The 24,564-nt window shown below is 36.3% G+C and overlaps 1 protein-coding gene across 1 annotated transcript; it reads left to right on the top strand.

Annotated features, from left to right (window-relative positions):
• On the top strand, positions 1 to 24,564 carry RNF212 (ring finger protein 212). Its single transcript, XM_076337565.1, has 12 exons — positions 1 to 112; positions 1,738 to 1,799; positions 5,686 to 5,760; positions 10,630 to 10,686; positions 13,794 to 13,852; positions 16,610 to 16,674; positions 16,764 to 16,833; positions 17,634 to 17,679; positions 19,054 to 19,117; positions 21,064 to 21,136; positions 21,925 to 22,121; positions 24,527 to 24,564. The coding sequence occupies exons 1-12, from the start codon at positions 1 to 3 to the stop codon at positions 24,562 to 24,564; spliced, it is 918 nt and encodes a 305-aa protein (XP_076193680.1).

Genomic DNA, 24,564 nt, shown 5'->3' with positions numbered 1-24,564 from the left:
ATGGCCGTCGCGGTCTTTTGCAATGTCTGCTTCTGTGAGCCCTGCAAGCCCACCCCACGGTTCAGCCTCACAAGCTGCGGCCATGTTATCTGTGAGATCTGCCTCCAGAAAGGTAATGGCTGCTGCAGACATGGGCGGCTCGGCCCTCTGCTTCAGTGGGTCAGGCAGTGCCAGTGTGCACACGTTTACCTTAACTGTTAGCATTTCTGACTCACTGTGGAAAAAAGAAAGGCCTGAGCATTGCTTTTAGTCAGACTAATGTTATTGATAAACCTTTTCAATTCTTGCTGTTGTTTTTCTTTAAATAGTAAAAAACCACCTGTGTCTGCTGCCAGATGAATCTGGCTGGAGGAATGTGGCTTTGAGAACAAGCCTTAGACACTGAAAACTGGAGGCTTTAATAAAAGTTGATTCTGGATACTTATGATCCATGATTGCATTGTAAAAAAAATAAGATGGCATTCTGTTCTGTCTAATTTTGGAAAGGGCATGCTTTTTCATTAGTGAAAGAGCAATTTGAAAACATAGGATTTGTTTAGGGCAGGTTTTGACAATAGTCTTAAGACATTTTTAATCTCAGTATTGTCACTGAAACACTAGAAAATTTTCAGCAGCATTAGGAGAATTGGAGGTGATGTTTTGGAGCTTTTCTGTGTTGTATGCAATTCCTGAGTCGTATTCTGGGACTCCTGTGATGTGCTTAGGTGAAGATCTGTGGAAACGACATAGCGGAATAAGGAGGTTGCTTTTTCAAAAGAAAAAAATAGCAGAGAGACATCAATGTTTTTCCCTTTGAGGTCAGGCTAAATGCCCTGGCTTTTGTTAGAGCACACAGAAATAAATAATCGATCTGTATTTCAGAATTAAAAACTTTTGACTAAAAGTTTTCACAAGGTTGCTGTTGAGGAGAGAAGATCATAAAATGCAGCCTCTAAATACAACTTGCAGGCTCCTAGAACCTGAACAACAGCTTTCCTTTCTGCTGTTAATATTTTTTGGCAGAAAAAACCCTGAGACATTATATATTTTTTTTTCTGTGAATTCAATAATAATGATAATATCAGGTTTAAAATGTATTTACTCTTTAAAGATGTTTTATAAACATTGATCTTTAGAATCCTTAGAAAGGAAGCAGCTATTAAGATTATAAATTATAAATATTGTAGTCATATGCATTTACTGGAAATATTTGTTAATATGTTTGCAAATAATCAAAGAGACATTTTAAAAAATGATAAAGTTTTAAAAAGTGATGTGATGAATTTTTCACTGGAAAAGTTCACAAGGTAAAATTATTAATTCTTTGAAGTTAAGGTTTCATATAGTTTATCGAGAGAGACAGACTGGGCCCCAATCTAAAAAGTCGTATATCTGGTTGACTCTAACTCATTAGTGCACTTAAGCATATGTCTGATTAAACCAGGCAAGTAGTCCTATTTAAATCAAAGGAACTAAAAGTCACCTGCATTCAGTGACACTAATGATATTCATAAAATCATTTACATGAATGCTTATTTGCAGAAGTAAGACCTGATGACATTCACACACATTTTCCCTGTGCAGCTGTGTGTAATGGTTATAGAATCAAATTCTTTATTCATGTTTATTTTCATTTCTTGTATAACCTTCAGATTCCTCCCACAAGCTCCAAACAAAGGTTTAGGCATCAAATTCCATTAAAAACTTACTCAATATGTATTGAGTTTGATGTATATTTTAAATGTCTTTACCTTACAGGCAAAAAAGATGAATGTTTGATCTGTAGAACTCCTTGTCGTACATTATTCCTTTCAAAACAGGTAAATGAAGCTTTAGTATTGCTGTATTACATTAATCTGTAGTTTGCTTAACAGCTAAATTGTTTACATTACAAAATACTTCCCTTTTGTTTGCCAACTGTGACATGAATACTGATGTTATGTTGGTAGACTTAGATACTTAGGCACTATACAGCTTTTAGTTTTATGGCTTTCTTCAAATAAAAGCCTACGGAGACTCTTTAGGTGTTCAGATTCTGCTGGACTGTAAATCACTCCAACCTTTTCAAGAAACATGACTGTCTACTGTGTAACATCAGTGACTACTTTCAAAATGTAGAAAAATGTTTATTGGCTTTGGCATTTGTACATCAGAGAAAGTGGACTGTAATGAATTATTTCATGTAATGGACTGAATCAAAAGTCTGCATGGCAGCACATCAATGTTTTCAAGTGTATTGGGTTTATTTCTCCATTTTCTCTTAAGCTTAACTGTTTTCCTTATGGCCATGTGATTAAGCGAGGATCTGAAATATTGTGGGAATTCTTGTTATTCACTAGAGAATGAATAGCTTTTAATTCCCTTTCTTGAGAAATCGTTAGAAAGATTTAATTTTCCCATTTCTCCCAGGAACAATCTTCTCCTTAGCTGATTTCATAAATGGGTTGTGAAAACATTTCTATTTTCCTAGACTGATGCCTACCTAAGAGACAAGCCTGCCTCACAGTGATAGAAGAAAAATACTATGAGCATTCAATACAGCTAACACATAAAGTCCTACAAGGCTATAAGGCAATCATGAAATAGAGGACAATTTGGGACTAACCCTGAAGTGGTGACCTTGAAGGAGGGCATGATTTCTCTAGATATGTTTAAAACTGAGATGATGTGTATCTAAATACAGAAATCTCTACCTCTACATACTGTATCTAAAATATAAAAAACTGTTACCCTATATTTCATGTTTGTAACCATAGAATCTTGTGGAACTGAAACAGGGTGAAGAAGACAATGCTACCAAAAATAAAAAATTACAGCAAAACAACAGAATGCAAACATAAATACAAAGGAACAATGCACACAGTAATCAAATAAAAAAAACCCCAAAGCCCTTCATAAAACTTCTAGAGGAGGTATTTTAATAAGCTTTCAATATCAGCCTACCCTGGCTGCAAGTTTTGTTATTAATTTCTGTCACAGAATAATTTAGGTTGTCAGGGATCTCTGGAGGTCGTCTTGTCCAACACCTTGCTCAAAACAAAGCTAATTTTGATGTTAGATCAGTCTTAAATTGCAGCATTTCAACAGAACTTGATAATTTGCTTCAAAAATACTGAAGGAATTTAAAAATGCAGTGATTGGGATACTAACAAAAATATTAGATGTTTCATTAGAAACTGCCACTGCTCTGGAGGACTGGAAGGAAGCAAATTACCATATTCTTTAAAAAAGACATTAATGATGATTGCTTAACCTTGATTAAGAACAGATAAAATGATTGGAATGATAATTAAAGATGCATATAAAAAAGTGATGGCTCTATAATTCAGGAACCTGAGTGGAAATATACCTGGTAACCTTTATCAGCTTGATGCTATGGAAGAATTCCCAATGAGTAGGAGGTCCTATAAATGTGTTAAAACTCCTCATTAAATTGTATATTGGGGCAATCAACATCTACACATTAAATATTCTCATCTTTACAGTGATGCATGCTTGTCATCTTTATATCTTCCTTCTACGTCTCATGATCCCCACTTGCTTTTTCCCAGAGGATGGTTAAGTGTTACGATGAATCAGAATCTTGCTGTTCATTATTTCAGAATATCATGTTAACATCTGCTACTCCTCCATGGAACAGATAAAATATAAAGTGTTCTACAAATCTTTATTTTAAAGAGTTTTTAAAGCAGCAACGAAGCTGGTTGGCTTTTATTTTTCTCAGATCTGATGGGTTCTTAAACCAAGGTCATTGCTTTGTTAGGACTCTAAATAGGTTTCTAGAGCTTGCCTCCGATGAATACATTTTAAAGATGCCAAGTGTATTTTTATGAATACATTAATTTTTCTAGGTGAAATTTTATTGTCTTGTTTGTATTTTCTTTACCTAAATACCATAGATAGGATAGACTGTGTTGTCTATCTGCTTTTCTCTTTCTCAGTCTGCTAACTCACCCTGTGGAAATTTTTGAATGCTTTGGCTAATGTCAATTAGCTAAATCAACTCTGCTAATACAGGACATCGAAGTAGCTGATGTCAGAATATGGGGAACAAAAGATACAAATCTGTTGCAAATCCAGGTTATTAATTTAGCTCCTCACGTAATTATTTTTCATACATATGATACTCAATTCCTCTTATTATTAAAAATATATAAGCACACATTGAAAATAAGTTTGGCAGATGCAGCTGTTATTTAGTCTTGGATATTTGACTTTATACTAGTGTTATACTATTTTTGGAGTAGGTAAAAATATTGTCTCTCTATAAGTTTGTGCATTTCCAAATGGAGCAAAGCCTAGTTCTTTTTGATTTCAATGCAATATCTTTAATTTAAGTGATAGCACTTATCTTTCTATTTTCTTAGTAGCCTAGAAAACTGTTGCTTCATTCACAGGTGGCCTACTTCTTATTTCTTTCAATAATTCACCTTTCTTTAATATTTCAATTTTTTAAACTTTTTGAGATTCTTTAGTACTTCTGGGATTAATTTACATTTTGCCTGTAACAGTTTCAGTTCTTTTTGATTCAATTTTGAAAGGTGGTTCCTCACATGAAGGATGCCTTTTTTCTGGGACAATCTTCTTCTATCATCTAAGTATGTTGGGATTATTTTTGCTTTTTTATTCAACTTTTGGCTGGTCGTAAACCTACCTTCTATTATACAATCACAATATATGAAAGAGAACCTTCCAGTTTACAGTTTACAGGTAGATTTTTTTTTTTTTAGCTAGATTCATCCTTTTTAAAAGCTGTTTACTGTTACAGTAGAAGATGATTGAAATGTGATCAGTTAGTTCTTAGTAATAAAACTATTTTAACTTAGCAATATAACAAGCGTAGCTATTTTGGGGTTGTATTTTGTTTGTTTTTCTTATGAATAAATTTGGAATACATGTATTCTGGATTAAAGTAACACTTAACTAAGTAATCTACATTGCTTTGTAGATTTGGATAGATGTCCAAATGTCACTACCATTCTGAAATTCACTTTATATTTGTAGCATTTCTTTCTCACTATAAATAATAAATATATTCCTGAATTACAATGATGGCTTCAGTAAGCTATCATTGTAAGTAAGTAAGTACGTAAGTAAGAAAGAGCACTTACTCAGCATTTTCTGAAAACACAGATGGCCATTTGTGAGGCCACATCATGATCTCTGGTCATGATGTCATAAAATACTTGAAAAATTCAATTTTGGGGTTTTTTTCTTATGCTAGGATAGCATTCTGCTGCCCAACAGGCAGGAGAGATAAAGGGATCCCAGTCAGCATTGGAACCATTCTGAAAAAGGATTTTGAAACAGAACTGATTAAGAGGCATCCATGTGGCTGGGGATGGTGAGAACCAAAAAGCCTGGAAAGGGACTGCCAGGAACGTGGCTGTTGGTCTGAAGGCGATACCTCTTCCAGGGGACCACAACAACTTCCTTGAACGTCCTCTGGAAATTGTTATTGTCTTAGTTACAATAAGTATATATGTGTGTAATATATTTAAACAAAAGCACAGAGCCTTCCAGATAGTTAATAAGGACATTAAATAAAACTGGGCTTGTTTTCAATTTCTGTATCATCCTACTCTTGATCTGTCCATTTTTTATTTATATACATCAATCAATTTAAGGAACACTTCACAAAATGCTTTATTTAATATAGCTTGCAAATAAAAATGCTAACATTGGTATACTTTCTTTTCTTGGTAGACAAATCCTGATATTCAATCACTGTTCATGGGAATAGATACGTTATGCAAGAAATATTCAAAAGAAATAACACAGGTGAATCTGCCTTATAACTTTTTAACTCTATAAAATAATCAGCAACTTCTACTGATTTTTATATAAATGGGAAAAATATATGAGTGAATGCTTGAAAATGAATGTATGCCCATTACCGTCTTTACTTCCTTAATTCCACATTTTCAAAGTTCTTAAGAAAGCATAAATTATTCATCACGGTCACTGCTTATGTTTTCAAACTTTCTCTAAGGACCACTAGTCTAGTTATTTTAATGATGTAAAATCACTTTCAATGCCATGCAATGAAAAATTAGATTTGCCAGAACCTTAAACCTGCCCAGATAGTGTGCCCTAATTTTAGCAATAAAAAGTTACACAGTGAAAACCTGAGCTGCCTAAAGGCCTGAGCTGAATGTGCTCACTCTCTCTCTCTTTTTTTTTTTTAATCAAGGTGAGCAAGTTAACAAAGATCCCTGATCTCAAAGGCTAGGCTTTAGGAAATCTTAAAGGTGCAGGAGCAGGCCATCCCCATGTGCCGAAAGATGAGCCGGCAGGGAAGAAGACCAGCCTGGCTGAACAGAGAGCTTTGGCTGGAACTCAGGAAAAAAAAGAGAGTTTATGACCTTTGGAAGAAGGGGCAGGCCACTCAGGAGGACTACAAGGATGTCGTGAGGTCATGCAGGGAGAAAATTAGAAGGGCCAAAGCCCAATTAGAACTTAATCTGGCTACTGCCATAAAAGACAATAAAAAATGTTTCTATAAATACATCAGCAACAAAAGGAGGGCCAAGGAGAATCTCCATCTTTTATTGGATGCGGGGGGAAACATAGTGACAAAGGATGAGGAAAAGGCTGAGGTACTTAATGCCTTCTTTGCCTCAGTCTTTAATAGTAAGACCAGTTGTTCTCGGGGTACCCAGCCCCCTGAGCTGGAAGACAGGGACAGGGAGCAGCATGAAGCCCCCCATAGTCCAAGGGGAAATGGTTAGTGACCTGCTACACCACTTAGACACACACAGGTCTATGGGGCCAGATGGGATCCACCCAAGGGTACTGAGGGAGCTGGCGGAAGTGCTCACCAAGCCACTTTCAATCCTTTATCAGCAGTCCTGGCTAACTGGGGAGGTCCCAGTCGACGGGAAGTTAGCAAATGTGACATCCATCTACAAGAAGGGCCAGAAGGAGGATCTAGGGAACTACAGGCCTGTCAGTCTGACCTCGGTGCTGGGGAAGGTTATGCAGCAGATCATCTTGAGTGCCATCACGTGGCACGTACAGGACAACCAGGTGATAAGGCCCAGGTCCTGCTTGACTAACCCGATCTCCTTCTATGACAAGGTGACCCGCTTAGTGGATGAGGGACAGGCTGTGGATGTTGTCTACCTAGACTTTAGTAAAGCCTTTGACACCGTTTCCCACAGCATTCTCCTGGAGAAACTGGCTGCTCATGGCTTGGATGGGTGCACTCTTTGCTGGGTAAAAAACTGGCTGGATGGCCGGGCCCAAAGAGTTGTGGTGAATGGAGTTCAATCCAGTTGGCGGCCGGTCACGAGCGGTGTTCCCCAGGGCTCAGTGTTGGGGCCAGTTCTGTTCAATATCTTTATCAATGATCTGGATGAGGGGATCAAGTGCACCCTCAGTAAGTTTGCAGAAGACACCAAGTTGGGTGGGAGTGTTGATCTGCTTGAGGGTAGGAAGGCTCTGCAGAGGGACCTGGACAGGCTGGACCGATGGGCTGAGGCCAACTGTATGAGATTCAACAAGGCCAAGTGCCGGGTCCTGCACTTGGGTTACAGCAACCCCATGCAGCGCTACAGGCTTGGGGAAGAGTGGTTGGAAAGCTGCCCAGCACAAAAGGACCTGGGGGTGTTGGTCGACAGCCAGCTGAATATGAGCCAGCAGTGTGCCCAGGTGGCCAAGAAGACCAATGGCATCCTGGCCTGTATCAGAAATAGTGTGGCCAGCAGGAGTAGGGAAGTGATCGTGCCCCTGTACTCGGCACTGGTGAGGCTGCACCTCAAATACTGTGTTCAGTTTTGGGCCCCTCACTACAAGAAGGATGTCGAGGTGCTGGAGCGTGTCCAGAGAAGGGCAACGAGGCTGGTGAGGGGTCTGGAGAACAAGTCTTCTGAGGAGCGGCTGAAGGAACTGGGGTTGTTTAGCCTGGAGAAAAGGAGGCTGAGGGAAGACCTTCTCGCTCTCTACAACTACCTGAAAGGAGGTTGTAGCGAGATGGGAGTCGGTCTCTTCTCCCAAGTAAGAAGTGAGACAATGAGAGGAAATGGCCTCAAGTTGTGCCAGGGGAGGTTTAGATTGGATATTAGGAAAAATTTCTTCACCGAAAGGGCTGTCAAGCATTGGAAGAGGCTGCCCAGGGAAGTGGTTGAGTCCCCATCCCTGGAGGTATTTAAAAGAGGTGTAGACATGGCACTTAGGGACATGGTTTAGTGGTGGAGTTGGCAGTGCTAGGTTAACAGTTGGACTTCTTTTCCAACCTAAATGATTCTATGACTCTATGATTAAGAATAAGAACAATCTAATTCCTAAAAAAAAACCCCAAACCAAAACAGGTCTGCTTTTTGCAGACAGATGCAATAAATTATTTCAAGGTAAATTTCCTCCCTGCCTTCTCTAAACTCCAGGCAGGATGCCTTCCTTCAGGCTTAGTTTCCAGTCCAGAACTTTAGTAGCTGTCTGGGTTAAATGAATACATATAAACTCCCATTGCCTCCTCATTTTCTGTATTTCTTCAGCTTGGTTTCGGGACTTGTCATTGTCCTTGTCCCTCTTACTGAGCATTTCAGTGGCAGTTTCAGCCACTCTAGACTGAACTGTAGTAGTACATCCTAAACCCACCTGCAACCTTCATTGTGTATTCTCATCTTCCTTGGGCTGGTACTTGTTTGGTCTTGTGGTGAGCTTGCTGATCCAGCAGAAAAGTAACCCAGGGAAGATCACCTGCTTTCTTTAATGGTGATTATGGATTCACATTTGCTCTACTCCATGCTTCGCAAACTTCTCCAAAGCTAAGCGTGGTCCCTTTCCTCAGCACTCCTCCTCCTAAGATACATAGGTGGCACAAAGTAAACAAGAAGCCTTCCTCCGTCCTTCCATACACACTTTTTAACAGCATGTACGATGATCAGCAGCTATTCTGTAAACTGAACAAATCCAGACAGCTATCCCACCAATCACATGGGAATACAAACTTCTGTAATGTGTCAAAGAAAGGAAAAAATGGACACGATCTCAAAAGACTAAGGTGGGTTTTCTATAGCCTGAGATAACCCATGGGAAACATGTTGAAGTATAATTAAGGCATTAAGGCATGTTCAGAACTTCTACCAGCATCAAAAGACATAAGAGCAGCTTGTGCTCTGTTAGGGCAGAGGTTTATCTAATCTAATGTCCGGTCACAACAGCAGGTGCTTAGGAAAGCATATGAGAGCAAGGCTGCCATGCAGTGATATGTCTTCAGAACAGCCTCCTAGCTTTCAACAGCTTGTGGCGCAGGGATTTCTCAAGGTGGGGTTGGTGCCTTTGCATTCAAAAGCTTTTGGTGGATATTTTCCCCCGTGTAATTATCAAGTTGTTTTCTGAATATTGAGCATCTATCACATACTATGGAAAGGAAGTCGACAGGTTATACACCGTGTGATGATGACTTCCTTTTTCAGGTTCTAACCTGCTAGTTTCATTTGATACTCTTGAATCCCATTCTAGAGGAAAAAGTAACCATTCCCATGCACTCCATCTGTGCTAATCATTAGTTTTAGACTGCTAACACATCCCTTCTTCAACTGTCTTTTTTTCAGCCATGAAGACTCATACTCTATGCAGTCATTCTTTTACTGAAACTCTTACATACTTCTGATTAATCTGAACTATTTCCAGACCTACTATATCGTTTCTGATATGCTAAGCAGGCTCAGGGTATAGTAACATTTTTTTGAAGTGGAATAATGATGTTCCTTATTATACTCCTTTTTTAACCGCTTCTAAGATCTGATTTACTTTTTTGACTGGTACTGAGCACTGAATTGACATTTTCACAGATTTCTCCTTTATAGACCCAAGACCTCATTTCTGAGTGGTGGGAGGCAGCTCAGAGCCATTACTTTCCGAGTGGCTGTTTCTTCCATCAGTTCTTCTGAAGACACTTCTGATCCTTTGATGAGTATCCAATGGGAACCTCCCAGGCTCTTCTACAGTGAATAAAATAACCATTTCAATTACATACTCCACTATGGATTTATCTTCTCTGAGTGTTTCTTCTTGGTTGTCTCTATCCCTACACATTTTCTGGCAGTTTTTGTGCACGTGAGAAGAAAGATTTATTAGTAAGTTATTGCCTATTGTAATTTGTTCCTCAAGCTCTTGTCTTGCCTACCTTGTATGTTTTTACTTTTAACCTGTCATGGTTTATGATCCTCATTTGGACACAAGAAGTGCTTACGCACCACCAGACAGTGTCTAACAATTATTTTTTAATTAAAAGTGTATTTTTACAAGGCAAGTTATAATTGCCAGTAAGACACATTACTTTTTATGTTGCCATTAATTTTATGTGTTTGCTTAGCACTAATGAATAAGAAACACCACAGCTAAACTGGCTTTCCAATGTCTTTACGTTGTAATTCAACATAGTGTTAAAATACAAATTCAGTGAAATAAATCTACCAACTCTAGGGTAGGTCATACTAGATTAAATAAACTTTATAAGACTTTCGCTATCAGTGATAATAACTTGGAATATTTTGTTAGAGAGGATTTAAAGAAGATATGTTAAATACTTATTAAAATATAGAAAAATTTGAATACTGTTAAGCAGTTCCTTTCCATCACTTTTTTGCTGAGGTTGCATAAATGTAATTAGGTGAAGCTTAATATAACTGTATTTATTTTTAGATTTCAGAATTTCAAGAAAAACATCGTAAACATTTATTAGCATACCACAGACAAAAGGTAACTCTAATCGTGCTTTTCTTATTTTTTTTGCTTATGTTTGCCTTGTTACTTTGGTTTATTTTTAGAAAATATATTCACTTTTTATTGGAATACTTAGAATAATTTATCAGGATTGCCTCATTTCTGTCATTATAAATACCAGTTTTTAATTCTTTAAAATCTGTGAGAACTTTATTAAATATGATTACTATTATTTAATAAACCAGATTTTTATTGTGGGGTGACTGAGATTAAATGGAGAGTCAAAGGACGGGGAGAGAAGAAACAAATTCACTGCATGGAGGAGAAAAGGGAAGAGGTGGGGAGAGATTGGTACTCAGATGATAAGCCTAGAGGAAAAGACGACTGGGGATGACAAACTAAATGAGAAGTTTGAGCAACGGAGAACAAGACTAATGGCTAGTACCCTGAGTTAGGGATAGCTCAATAGGAAGAAGAAGAGAATTAATTATTCTGTGGAGAACAGGTACTGAATTTGTGACAATGCCTCTTCCTCTGTAGGTTGGAAAGATTTCTTTTTCATTTCTCAGCTACTTCTAAATATTTGATAAAATGGTTGGCTGTTTCATTCATTTCTAAGGACATGGCCAAGTATATTACTTAAAGCTACTTGGCAATACTGGTGAATCAACCCATGTATGCCCTATGTCTGGAATGACAGAGGCAAACCCATATAGCTGGCCAACTGGCCATTGCGTGTGTGAGGAGAGTATCTGATATGGTTCTCATGATAGAACAGCTTGGAAACTGAAGTGTTTTATGGCCCATTCTCCCATGTTTTCCATGACTGCATTTTGGGATCAGTCCTAGTGTACTGTGGAGCGTGTAGTTCTTTCAAGGTCCTGTCCTTCTGCTTTCAAAGCCAGGCCATGGAGGAATCCTGGTTTTATGCCCCCTTCTAATCTATTGTACTGACTACAGATGGTAAAACTGAAACCTGTAGGCAAAGTAAAATAAAGCTCTTAATATAGAATTTTGCATAAGTAGAAATGTTATCTCCAACTAATCTGTGCAGAGTTTTGATACTTTTTGATGGTAAGTTTCTAAGTTATTTACTGTTGAGATATTCATTTAACAGTCGTTGTGAAGTACTCAAGGACACTGCTTGACCTAAGGAACGTGTTTAGGTGACAGTACAGAAACAGCTGAAGGTTTAGTTGGTTACTATTTCAATGGCACACTGTTTTGGGTGTTTTTGTTGTTTTGTCCATTCTATGTATTTGTTAGTATTTTAAAACTGCTTGCATTGGATCAGGGTCAGAAGAGGCTGGTTGTCTTAAATACCCTATGAGCAGCTATGGCTAGCACTGGTGAGGCTGTTTCAGTGGAGAAATGGTTTGACAGTGAGGCTGAGGTGAGCAAGGAAGAGAAGAGTTTCCCTGTGCAATGATATACCTGTCTCCTTCCTGTGAGTTTCAGTTAGCAATGCTCCCTCTTTCAGGGCTACTGGGAGGGAGTCTGAAGGAGCTGGGGAAGGCTAGATCACAGCAGGCAGAGGCACACAGGTTAAGAGAGTGGGAGTAGATGCTCACACTCAGGGTTATAATCTCCGTCTGAGTCTTCCTGCCACGGGCTTTGAGATGAAGGTGAGTGGGAAAAGTACGTGTTTAAATATAAACAGTTTGGCAAATGGCAGTGACCCCTGGGGAGGTGAGGAAGCACAAATCTTCCCTTTGACACAAGTGCTTCTTCCTGCCACCCTCCACTCTGCAGGTCTTGGCCTTTGGGAAAGGCAGAGTACTGCATAAGGAAATTCACAATGGGGTTCTCATTATTGGCTATCTTGTTTGTGGTCCCCTTCCTTGTTTCTAGTCTGTCATCCTTGTCACTGTCAACCAACAGCTCTCATGACCTTGATAGAAGCTTCTTTGTTGTTTCTGAGAGTTGTATAGATAGTGGGGTGCAGATGATGGCATTTGGTGTGGGCACCTGATGTCCATATTCCTGGCAAGGCTAGACCCCGTGTTGTGCTAGGACCCAAAGATATTGAAAACCAAATAGTTATTCACCTTCTTTAAGGCATTTTAGACTTAAAATGATCCAGTCCTACAGAGTGACAGGGTAAAGAACATTGTTCCTGACATCTGTACTGATCACTTTCTTAATCAAACCTAGCTCTCATTAGGAAAAAGAAAAACGAAGAATACAAAAAATCAGATCTTATGTAAATTACATTTTGCCTTTAATCTGTTTTGCAGAGTTTCACATCTGCAAAAAGAGCATAGTATCACCCACAAACAGTATGATTTTATAAAGGTATATCAGGTAAAGTTATTAAAGAATTCAAATAATATTGTGAGGAGAAGCATGAAAAATTAACAAGAAATTTCATAATTTGTCTTCAAATAAAAATATGAATAATGTGAAGTAATGAAGGACTAAGGTCACACAATGGAAATTAAGGATAAAATAAAGATGCAGTATTGAGGCTATTGAGTAAGTTTTTACATCCTCTATAAAATATAATGTATGACCCTGTAATGAAAGACTGTAAAAAATACACATGCTAGGGAGCTGACCTAATGTTCTTGACCTTAATGTTCTTCAATTTTGCAAGCTCATAACATTCTTTAATGGAGATATTTTTGGTTATGCCTATAACATAATAGGAAATACTCTTCACATAAGTTTAGTACAAATAGATACTGCAAGGAACTGAATAAATTTTGAATCTGAAATGAGAAATATGGGAACATGGTATTTGGTATTTTGTACAATTATTGGTACCTTTTCCAGATAATTCCATATTAAATGCAACATAACTTTTATATCAGATATAGAAAAGAAGAAGAAAAATAAAAGCAAATTATTTTTAAGCACTTTTCTCAGTATTCATTTATCCAATATTACAGCACACTTCTTAACAAAAGGTAATGAAACTAAGTCTGTAACTGCCAAAAAGAAGCATATCTTTTTCAGACTGACTGTTTAATGGATCCATGTAACAGCTATAGTCTTGCCCCAATAAATCTGGAGTAGCAATCATATCTAAGATTAAAACCAATAGAAAACAGTCTTTCAACACGTTAGAATACTAGTTGAAATGACAGTGAAGTTGTATATCACACAGATAGATTTTGTTTAAATCTATGATTATCTCACAGATGGTAAAGTTGGAAGAATCTCTCAAGAAAGTAACACAACAGATGCATCAGATACAATGGTAAGAGGTTTAATGCAGCAAAAGTAAATGAGAAATAGTCTTTGTAATCAGACAACAGTAAGTTTAATTGATAAAACAACAAAAAAGTCATGCTTTGTTTGCCTTTCTCATATATTGTGTTGTATAAATAGAAGCAGCATATTTTTACAGAAATAAATGAACAGTGATTTCTGTCATCAGGTCAATTTTCTTCACATTAATCAAGCCTGTCAGGAAGGAATCCTTTTATTTTTAAATTCAAGTCAGTAGTTACTCTAAAAATGAATTTTTAGCAATGTCTATTTTTTATGATGAATTGAACATCATATAGATATTCAGTTATAAAATTTTTATTTGCATTTACATGAACAAGTTCGTGGTTTTTTCAATGGGCTTTCCACCATCAGCCTGGAAAGTACCAGGCTTTCCTAGTATCTAACCCATTGGCAAAATTACGAGAGTTTTGTAATGTGATTCTCATCTTCTCTGTTTCTAGTAAAAATCAAGTTCTTGACTCATCTTAAATTAGTCTTTTTTCACAAATGCATCAAAGAGATAGCCAAGAGTTAGCTCATCTTTATCACCCTGCTCATTGACTGATACACCTTAATCTTTTCATCTTATTTATTTCCAACTTAAAGCCAAAGTCCTTATTGATCCCTAAGTGCACTTTATGCTATTACTTTTCATTTAATTAAATTTTATTTCAATTATTTGTTTGAAAAGATCACATTTTTTAAATCATTATGTAGTTCTCCTCAATATTGATGTAACTTTCTATCTTCAGAACTTTCTGTCTTCAGATTTCACAAACTGTGGGCTATCCCTGAGTCATTAGGGAATATATTAAACAGGATCAGTTGCAAGATTAAACTGAAGGGATCATCACTAATAACATTTCTGTACTCTCTTCACCCTTTTTTGTTGTTGTTTCCCTTTTAATATTATTTATGGTATACTTACCTGATTTAATCGTTCTTATCTCTGCTTTAAAGTCCACATGGCCTATACAGCACTCTAATGTTTAAATTGAATTAACGCAGAAAACTGTACTATCTTACTACTGTTTAAAAAAATCTGCTTACCAGAACAGAAAACAAACCAAAAAAGATATCAGACTGATCTACTGTGATCCAGTTATGGTGAAATTATTACATTTTCCATTTGTTTCCATGCCCTATTTTATCCTTCCCATTTTCTAAGATTTCAAAAACTACTGGGGAAAAAACCTAACAGGCTTGGTCTGCTTTTCCCTTATAGTGAACATGGGTATTAAGAGTACTTAGTGTATAGTTACAATGTACTTCTCCCTATAGATCCATCTTCTTGAGAAGCCCGTCATGAATGTCACTTTATGAATACCATCATATATGGTATGATATACCGTATGTGGTATATATGGTATCACCAAATACCATCAGCACCAAGGATGGTGAAATCTCCTTAATAAGCCAGTTCATGAAGCCAGCAATTTAATTGCAAAATTTTGTTGATCTTTATTCCTTTTCTGTTTTTTCAGTATAGGCTTGCTTTTGACTCTGACGTGCACATAATACAGTATTATGCTCTCTTATGCTCCTTGGTGTAATATAACTGAAAGAAAAACAGTATAAAGGAAACTAGCTATGTGGTGGATTATCATAGTATCCACTGCCTCTTCTTCCTTGTCTGTATCTCAAATAAATAGCATCTTGGTTATACCAAATACAGAGTTCTTGCTGAATTTCAGATTTTTCAGAGTTCTACCAAGAGTGTGACCTAGGGTTTCTCCTCACATGCCCAGTAGACATATTCCTCCTATGTGTATGTCCTGGTTTCAGCAGGGATAGAGTTAATTTCCTTTCTAGTAGCTGGTACAGTGTTTTGGATTTAGGATGAGAACAAAGTTGATAACGCACCGGTGTTTTAGTTGTTGCTAGGTAATGCTTGCACTAGCCAAGGACTTTTCAGCTTCCCATGCTCTACTGACTGAGAAGGCTGGAGGTGCACAAGAAGCTGGGAGGGGGCACAGCCAAACTGGCCAAAGGGACATTCCATACCATGGGACGTCATGCTCAGTACATAAACTGGGGGAAAGCTGGCCGGGGGGGCCGCTGCTCGGGGACTGGCTGGGCATCGGTCGGTGAGTGGTGAGCAATTGTACTGTGCATCACTTGTTTTGTGTATTATTATTATTATTATCATATTATTATTATCATTTTATTTCAATTATTAAACTGTTTTTATCTCAACCCACGAGTTTTTCTCACTTGTGCTCTTCCAATTCTCTCCCCCATCCCACCGGGTGGGGGGAGTGAGCGAGCGGCTGCGTGGTGCTTAGTTGCCAACTGAAATTAAACCACGACAGTGTGGTTATAGGCAAAGGTATCAGTTTTACATAGCTGCCCGTGAATAGCATAAATATGCCAACATTTCTTTTGATAACTAGATTTTTTAAAGTTTGGGAAATGTGTACATTGAAATGAAGATTTTTGACTCAACTGTAGTTAATAGTTGTATTTTAACATCCGTTGTTCCATAAAGTACTCTGCCGTAATGTTATCCTAAATTGATATTGTTGTGCATGTAATGACTGATACAGACATTACGGTATAGAGAAGAAGTTAATAGTTTATCAAACATATTGCTTATTTTGCTTCATGGCAAATAGTGTAATGTTTAAACCAGCTATTGATGGGTAAAATGCTTTGATGTTATGCTTTATAGACCAGTTAGACAAATGAACTAATAAAATCAGCTTTCAATTTATATCTGTTGTTTCTTCTGTGTCTCCTTTAGTATGAAACCTCCTGAACAAACGACACAACTACCATTTTCCAGTACAAGTAGAAATCCACTTTCCAGTAAGAAGTGTTGGTTTAAGATACTGACTACGGAATACATAATACTGGATATAGCTATGTTCTAATAATAAATTTATTAATGACTTTAGTTCCTTCAAGGAAACAGAATGGTTACTCTTCATGTTCTCTTCATCTTAGTCATCCTTCCACTTCTGAAATGTAGGTACAAATCCATTAATTTTTAATGAAAATCTTAACAATGACAACATGCCGATATTTTATACACAAAGCCTTTTTTTTGTAGTGAGTTTAAAATAAGTATATTTTCTGATTTTGTGCTTTGTTTCTGCAAACTGTGTAAGTATGACAGAACTGGGGAGGGTCTTTGCTATCCAAGCATACATAATAACTACTTGTATAGATTGCCTTTGTACTCACTGGAAAAAACTCTTAAGGCATGATGCACCTTATTCTAAAGACTTTCTGTATAGATAGATTGATTAATTGGTGAGGAGCTCTTCCCATTGACTGTAGGGAAAATCTAAATGACTTGTACAGACACCTCTATGTACATTGTAGTTTTCTAAAGTTAGATGGGATGAACACCAGTAAGGCTCATGAAATTTTAAATAAATCGAACATACAGCTTGCTCAAGCTAAAAGCTTTCTGTACCTGTGACTGTGACTTTATTTTTTATAAAAAATAAAATTTCAGAATGCCCTTGTTTTGGAAACAAGTGACAAATACATAAATATGCATATTTATTCTGACAAATACAACAATAACAATGCTAATCATAAAAAAACTTTCTCTGTAAATGTCTAAACCAAAGCTCAGAATCAATTAATAGATTTTTCTTACTGCTAGTGGGTTTTAGAACAAGTCCTAAATACTCATATGTGTTATGCTTTTCCATTATTAGTCAAATTTAACTTGAGACTATAACGTAAGTTTAGTCATTATAATGAATGTGATATTTTTATTACAATGTCATACTTATTTGGACCTTTGTTGTAAGAATGGAGTCAATGGAGATTGATCCTGTACCTTCACCAATGAGGAAAGTAAGTGGGATTTTTTGTATATGTTTTTATATATATGTATATATACATATATATGCTTTTGATTTCTCCTACTCTGTTAGTACTGCAAAAAATAGAATCCCCCCCCCTTCAAACAATTCTTATGTACATGCTGATTTCAGCTATGCTTGATGCTTAGTAGAAGTCAGAAGCTCCCCAAAAAGGAACCAAAGGGAAATAAATCACAGCATTTATTTCTGGAATTATATTCTCCACATGCCATATACAGGCTTTTAAACTTCTGATGCTAAATTAAAGGGCAAATTCTTGAAATCTCAATATGTTTATATTATAAAAATGTTGTAACTGTTTCCAAAATAAATGTCGCTAATGCATGAAACTGAGAGTTGCGATTAAATTTAAGTTCTAATAAGGAATGGAAATATATGAAAGATTTCCACCTTCACCAGACCTCATGTAGATGTCTGCAGTGCAGATCTATGCTAGCATCTCAGGGTTTCCTTTGTAACCTATGGATTGGTTGTATCCATAGATAGACCTATATCCATAGGTATAACCTGTGGATTAGTATGTGTGATTCATCTCATTCTAAAGGACATTTATTGCTCTCATTCCTGTTTCTCTTCCTTGACCATAAAGGGAATTTCAGGGGATCAGGCTGGATGTAAATGCTGTCATTACAGATGTCTGACGTTACAAGAGGTGAATCACTTGGCACTCAACTTCACACCACACTGATTTTCAAAAAATTCCTGAAATTTCATTTATGATGGATGAAAGGTTTTTTGTAAGCCGCAAATCAAGCCAGTCATTGTCTTTCACCTTTCATAAACAATTTTGTTTGCTGCTTGGCCACGTGATCTTCCTTCTGTCTATGCTCAGGGGCATCAATGTGTTTATAGTATCTTCACATGTTAAGAAAAAGCTAGATGTAGAATTCAGTGGTCTGAAAGCAGTGTTGGAACCTGATATTTGAGTAGGGAATTGCAAGCTTTGAATGACATCTCTAAGATGAGAATGAAGGCAGGAGTTTTTCACTGTATTAGTATTCTGATTAGGAGAGGTAACCTCCAGGAACAGATCGTAGCTTAAGAATGGAATCTCAGCACAGAAAATGATGTAAGTGTCTGATATTTTTCTTATCTGAATGTGACAGAGAGGACTTCTTGGAATAAAACTAAAATGCATGTACTTCCACCCCCCCACTGTAAAGCTCTCAAAAATAGTAACTTAATTCTGAGGTTTTGCATTTTAGTGCTATGAACAAAACTGGCAGCGAAGAGCACCAGAAATCTGCAGACTTTATAGACCTCAAAAATGTAACACTGTTGCTTAAAATACCATAATAATTAACATACTTACTACACTGTAATTAACACCTTGCCATTCATATAGCTTGAGACACCGACCGGTCCAACAAGATTATCATTAATAACTCCACCGCAAGATGGACGTATGGGTGAGTAAAAATAAAGTTTGTAACTGGATAACATTTTTATTACATTAAGAGGATTAATAAATTAATACATTAGCAATTTACTGAGCAAACTTGAATTGTGTTGAGGTATAAGGAACTTACCACATCAATCCAGCAGATGGGAAATGGTTAAAAATGAAGAATGAAATAAGTCTTCCTAGTACTGACCTACTCTGTTCTGTGAATAATTACTTGTAACCAAAATGTTTTTTGCTGAGCAATCATAGTCAACAGTTGCAAAGAAAATACTGTAACGATGTGTATGGTTGAACAGAACAGGCATACTTGCAATATATGTCATTGACCCTCTGTTAACCTTCATAATTATATTTGTTTATAGTTACCAGAGATTAACATTGTCCCTAATGTCACGTTAAAAATTACATGAGGAAAAGGGGGGAAACTAAATGGAAGTTACAAAAGTATTTCATAACAAAAGCGAGGTAATTAAGTTGAGATCAAGAATTTCTTTAGAAAGGTGATTTTTATTTTTTTTTTCACCATATCACTGTAATAGGGTATAAGACATTTTACCTGCCTGTACTTACTTTCATTCCTGGGCTGTTGCAGAGCTTGGGTAACGCTCTGATGTAAATAAGATGTGAAGGACAGCCTACTGAAGTTAGTGCAGTCTCCTTGAGTACTGTTTATTTGTGAGTAGTTTCCCAGAATTCCTAATGCTCTGCAGGTCTAACATTCACGTGTCCCTCCCATTCTTGGTTTTACATTCAGCATGTTTCTCTAACAGTCCATTCTCAGGCAGTCTTTCAGCTGGCTTCAGCAGTTAATAGAATCCATCTCCAGTCACATAAGGAGCTTTTAGCACTCGTGTTTTTATATACTGTAAACATCCCGAAACAGAGACAAATGCAATGGTAATGAAGCATTTGGAGCAAAAATTGCTTTTTCACTTTTACCCTCTGTTGGAGTACTGCTGAGGACTTTTGATGGCTTTCACTTTTGCTGGATCTTCTTCCAGCAAGAGGTACTGAAAGACAACTTGTGCCTCAGCAAATGTCTTGTCTGTGCTAAATTGTAAAATGTCTGATTTATATGTTCAGATCCTTCCTAAATGCATGCTTGCCTATAAATTTATGGATAACAAGATAGTAAGAGTTGCAGTTAACTGTTTTTTTATTGTGTCTAAATATAAATAGATATTTAATTAGATAATAAAATTATACGTAGAACAGTTATGTGTTCAGCACATTTCAGAATCAACTAATAAAGTTTTGCAGTGGACACAGCTGAATGAATCAAAGCGTACTTGCAAAAGTAAGGGCAAGTAGAAACAATCATTTAATGGTGCACTAAAGAAAGTTTCCTTCTCAGAGATGGATGGGGCAAAAAAGAATAGCTGAAGAACTGGAGCACCTCAGCAGAGCTATTTTGATAGTCTAATAATAGTCTAATAAATGAGAGAAAGTGAAAGAAACCAACATATGTGTTTAACTTGAAAAAGATTTGCAGGAATGGTGCAATATGATGTTTTCGTGACGGCTAAGCTCTATGTAGGATTAATCTATTGAGACTAAAAACAAATTTTCACCTTTACCCTCTGTTGGAGTACTGCTGAGTACTTTTGATAGCTTTCACTTTTGCTGGATCTTCTACCAGCAAGAGGTACTGGAAGACAACTTGTGCCTCAGCAAGTGTCTTGTCTGTGCTAAATTGTAAAAACACATTATTAATTTTTACAGCTATTTTAATCCTTTCTCAAGCGACATGGTGACTTTATTTTGTCAGCCAATTCCTGACTATTACAATTGTCTATTGTAATCATGCACCATTTTTAATTCTTGAATAAACCAATCATGAATTTGTCCCAAATAATGCAATTAAAGTACTAATCTTTGTTTCCAAAGTTATCTCTTAAGTAAAATGGGTAATTCAAGTTGGTCCTGTTTTCAAAAATTCTATTCTTACAGGTAGTGTATCCTACAGTTGTTCTCAGTCATCTGGAATAATGTCAAGTCAAAATAGTAGAGCAGGATCTACAAGGTAATTAAATACCTTTTCAAGATGTTACCGTCTCCTACGAGAGACTGAAATTTCTCTTGTCTGGCCTGTATTTATCTGTACGTTTAAAGGTTATATTCTATATCTGAAGAAATGTTATTGTGCAGGCTAGCTATCACCTATATGAATGTGTTTGTTATTGTTGGAAGGTTTTATTTTGAAATCACTTTCTTCAAAAATGTGCAGAGTTAACCTGAGTTCCTGTAACTGTGGACATCTATAGTCATGGTACTTTTATACAAAGGGTAGTAATTGTATAGCAAGAAAGTGCAACAATGTTTCTGCTTTATAAGTCTTCTAAAAATCAGAGATGACAACACAATATCTACACAAGAGCAATTCTCTGAATAACCTGAACATCTTCATGCAGTGTGTAGCAGGTGTTTCAGGTTTTTAATCTAAACATTGAAAATGTCTCAAGCTGTGAGAATTATTAACATCAAGAAAAAACTTAAAATCGTTCCAGAAAAAGTAAACTCTTATTCTCTGTAATCATTAAGCCAAATGTATCTTCCTAGCACAAATGAAAATATGTATAACAAAATATTTTTTTTTCCATCTCTGATTTTCATATAATTTATTTTGTCCTTCTGCTTTTGAAAATATGTGAAAATCCTAAAGAAGTAAAAATCTGATAAGGAATAGGTAGAACACAAAAATTTATAGCATTTTCTATAAAAATATTAGCACTATGAATTTAAGTGTTTTTGAAATCTCTTGTACTATGAAAGTAGCCTCAAATCATATCCATGAATTAATTTTGTTAACAGATCCACACCTATAAGACTACCACATAGTGGATGTTCACTTACATCATCATCTGGATCACAAAGTAGTAGAAGGGGGTCATGGGCTACTTCTGATTTCAGAACCCCTCAGTTGTATCCATTTACATCACCTTCCCCACAGCCATCTGTAACAAGACATCCAATCACCATCTCTGGACTTCTGCAAAGACAACATTTAGGCAAGTATATTTTATAAAATAACAACATTTAACACTTCCTGAAAAATTTTCAGCATAACATATGCTTATTGCTTATTTACTGGAGAACAGTAAATAAGAAATAAATTAAGCAACACAAAAGTGATATTTCAAAATTGGAAGCAGGCTATCAGCAAAATATGAAAAATGTTGATGTTTATGATCAGTATTTTCCTTAGCCTTCTGTGCAATAGAATATCTGCGGTGAAAATGTGTTCTTGCTGTATCCCAGAGTAATATTTTAACAGACTAAATCTAATCATTTCCATAATAGTTTTCTAGAAAAACACAAGTTCTAAATAATGCAAAGCATTGTGCAAAAAACTAATCTTGGAACAAATCTCAAGTAAGGAGTAGAGAAAAGAAAAACATGAGTGGAGAAAGTGCAGTGAACTCAGTGGGAGTCATAGCAAGACTGAGATAGTCAGCAAGAGTCCTTTAATAAAGCAGGATAGTTGAGCTGACACATGGAAAAGAAGGAAAAAAAAATGTCTATAATGAAAAGAATGAATGGGAGACAGTTCCTGTATGACTGAATGGCATGTTGTAGAAAGTGGGTGACAGTTGACATCTCACTGTGTCCAGCAGAGAAAAAAGGAACATAAAAGGAAACTGCAGTATTCTGAGAGTAAGAAGTGAAGTATTAGTCACCTGGTTATTAGGAACTAGGGAATATTAATAGAAATGAAAAATGAGTGAACTCATTCTGAAAATGAACAACGGATAGGGAATGAGCAGATGATGAGACAGAGAAGAAGAAGGAAGATGTGTTAAGGAATAGAAAAAAAGGTGAGGATATTAAAAGGGTTGGGAGAAGAAAAGGAGCCCAGGAACAGTGCATGGGACAGAACAAAGGCTATAGAAGAAGCAGATTAAAGCATTTATGAAGAATGGAGGTAAGAATGCAGAATATTAGTGTAAAAGAGGAAGCAGGATGGACCAAAGGAAAAAGATGAGAGGACAGTAAAGGTTATTGTTCCTGTGAAGCAAGAAAAGTAGAAAAGAGATGCTCTGGATAGTTATAACAAACAGACCAAACAAAAAAGCAAAGAATAAGGAAATGATGGGAAAAAAATTAAAGAAGACAAAAGCATTTTCTAGTCTTTTATTTTTATGTTTTATAAATACTTATTTCATTGTACTTCTCTGTCACATGTTCTGTATCTTCACAGTTTGGGAAGAAAGGCTTAGATGATAATTATGATCATTTGTTGCTGGCCATTTTCCCCATATTCTGTACGATATTAACTTTATTTCTTTTATTATTATCTATTATCCCATCACAGACTTCAGTAGTAATCTTCCCAATCCCATGATTTTTTCAATCCTAGTACTGTTCTCTCATTTGCCAAATTTTCTGTCTCAACTTCACATTTCTTACAGATCTAGCTGTCAAGACACACACACGCAAGTGACAGTAAAAAGGGAGATAGTCCAGGATATTATTTGTTGAGTGCAGCATAAAACTAGCAAAAGTAGCTGCATAGAGACCAGCCCAAGAGGGGTGTAGGTAGGAATTGCACTGGGGCAGATTAATTCATAGAATTGTAGAATCATAGAATCATAGAACAGCCCAAGTTGGAAGGGACTTTGAAAGATCATCTGGTCCAATCTCTTGTGGGAAAGGGAGCCTAGATGAGATTATCTAGCACCCTGACCAATCACATCTTGGAAACCTAATTCTTCATATTGCGGAGTTTACATCACAAGTGAAATCTTTGTTATTTACATTAAAAGGCTATTTCAGCTATAAAGCATTTTTCAGTCCATATTCATAAACGTGACCTTTCTATTCCAAGAGTAACACATCCCAAGCAGTTTTGAGTTCATGAAACGTCATGAAACCAAAAAAAAGATATTTTAAGAAATTCACGCATACTCAAGTTATGAATGCTTATAGCTTGTGGAAGCTTACATCATAATTGTTTTTCTTGTGGAGTTTCTGGACAGTGATATAGCATGTGAAATAATGCATGAACCTGATAGAATCTGTAAATAATGTAGTAGAAACTGAAGTTAAAAAAAAAAGCAGCTATATTGAACTTAATTATTAGTCGTCTTTCAGTTATATGTTTACAAGTGAATTGCAGTTCATGCATAACGATGCTTCGGACATTCACTTCTGTAGCTGAAATCGGAATATGGCAAAAAATGCTTTTACAAAAAGAGAAACCTAACTCTTTTATGTAAATACAAAGGAGCATATTTAGATTCATAAAAAGAGCTATACAAAAGTTCTCATCAAAATATATGGGTTTTATTTTTAATTTTTGATAGTTTTCACTTTCTCTCTTCCTTGAATAAGTTCTAAAAATAATTTACATGAATAAAGTTTTCCTTTAGTCTTACTAATTTTTTTTCCATTTGTACTTGTATTCTTATTCTAGGATCAACTAATTTTGGAGGACATTCAACAGAAAGATAA

Source organism: Aptenodytes patagonicus, chromosome 4, assembly GCF_965638725.1.
Source record: "Aptenodytes patagonicus chromosome 4, bAptPat1.pri.cur, whole genome shotgun sequence".
NCBI classification, from domain to species: domain Eukaryota; kingdom Metazoa; phylum Chordata; class Aves; order Sphenisciformes; family Spheniscidae; genus Aptenodytes; species Aptenodytes patagonicus.
The sequence above is the reverse complement of the archived record's forward strand: the minus strand, read 5'-3'. Positions and strand labels throughout refer to the sequence as shown.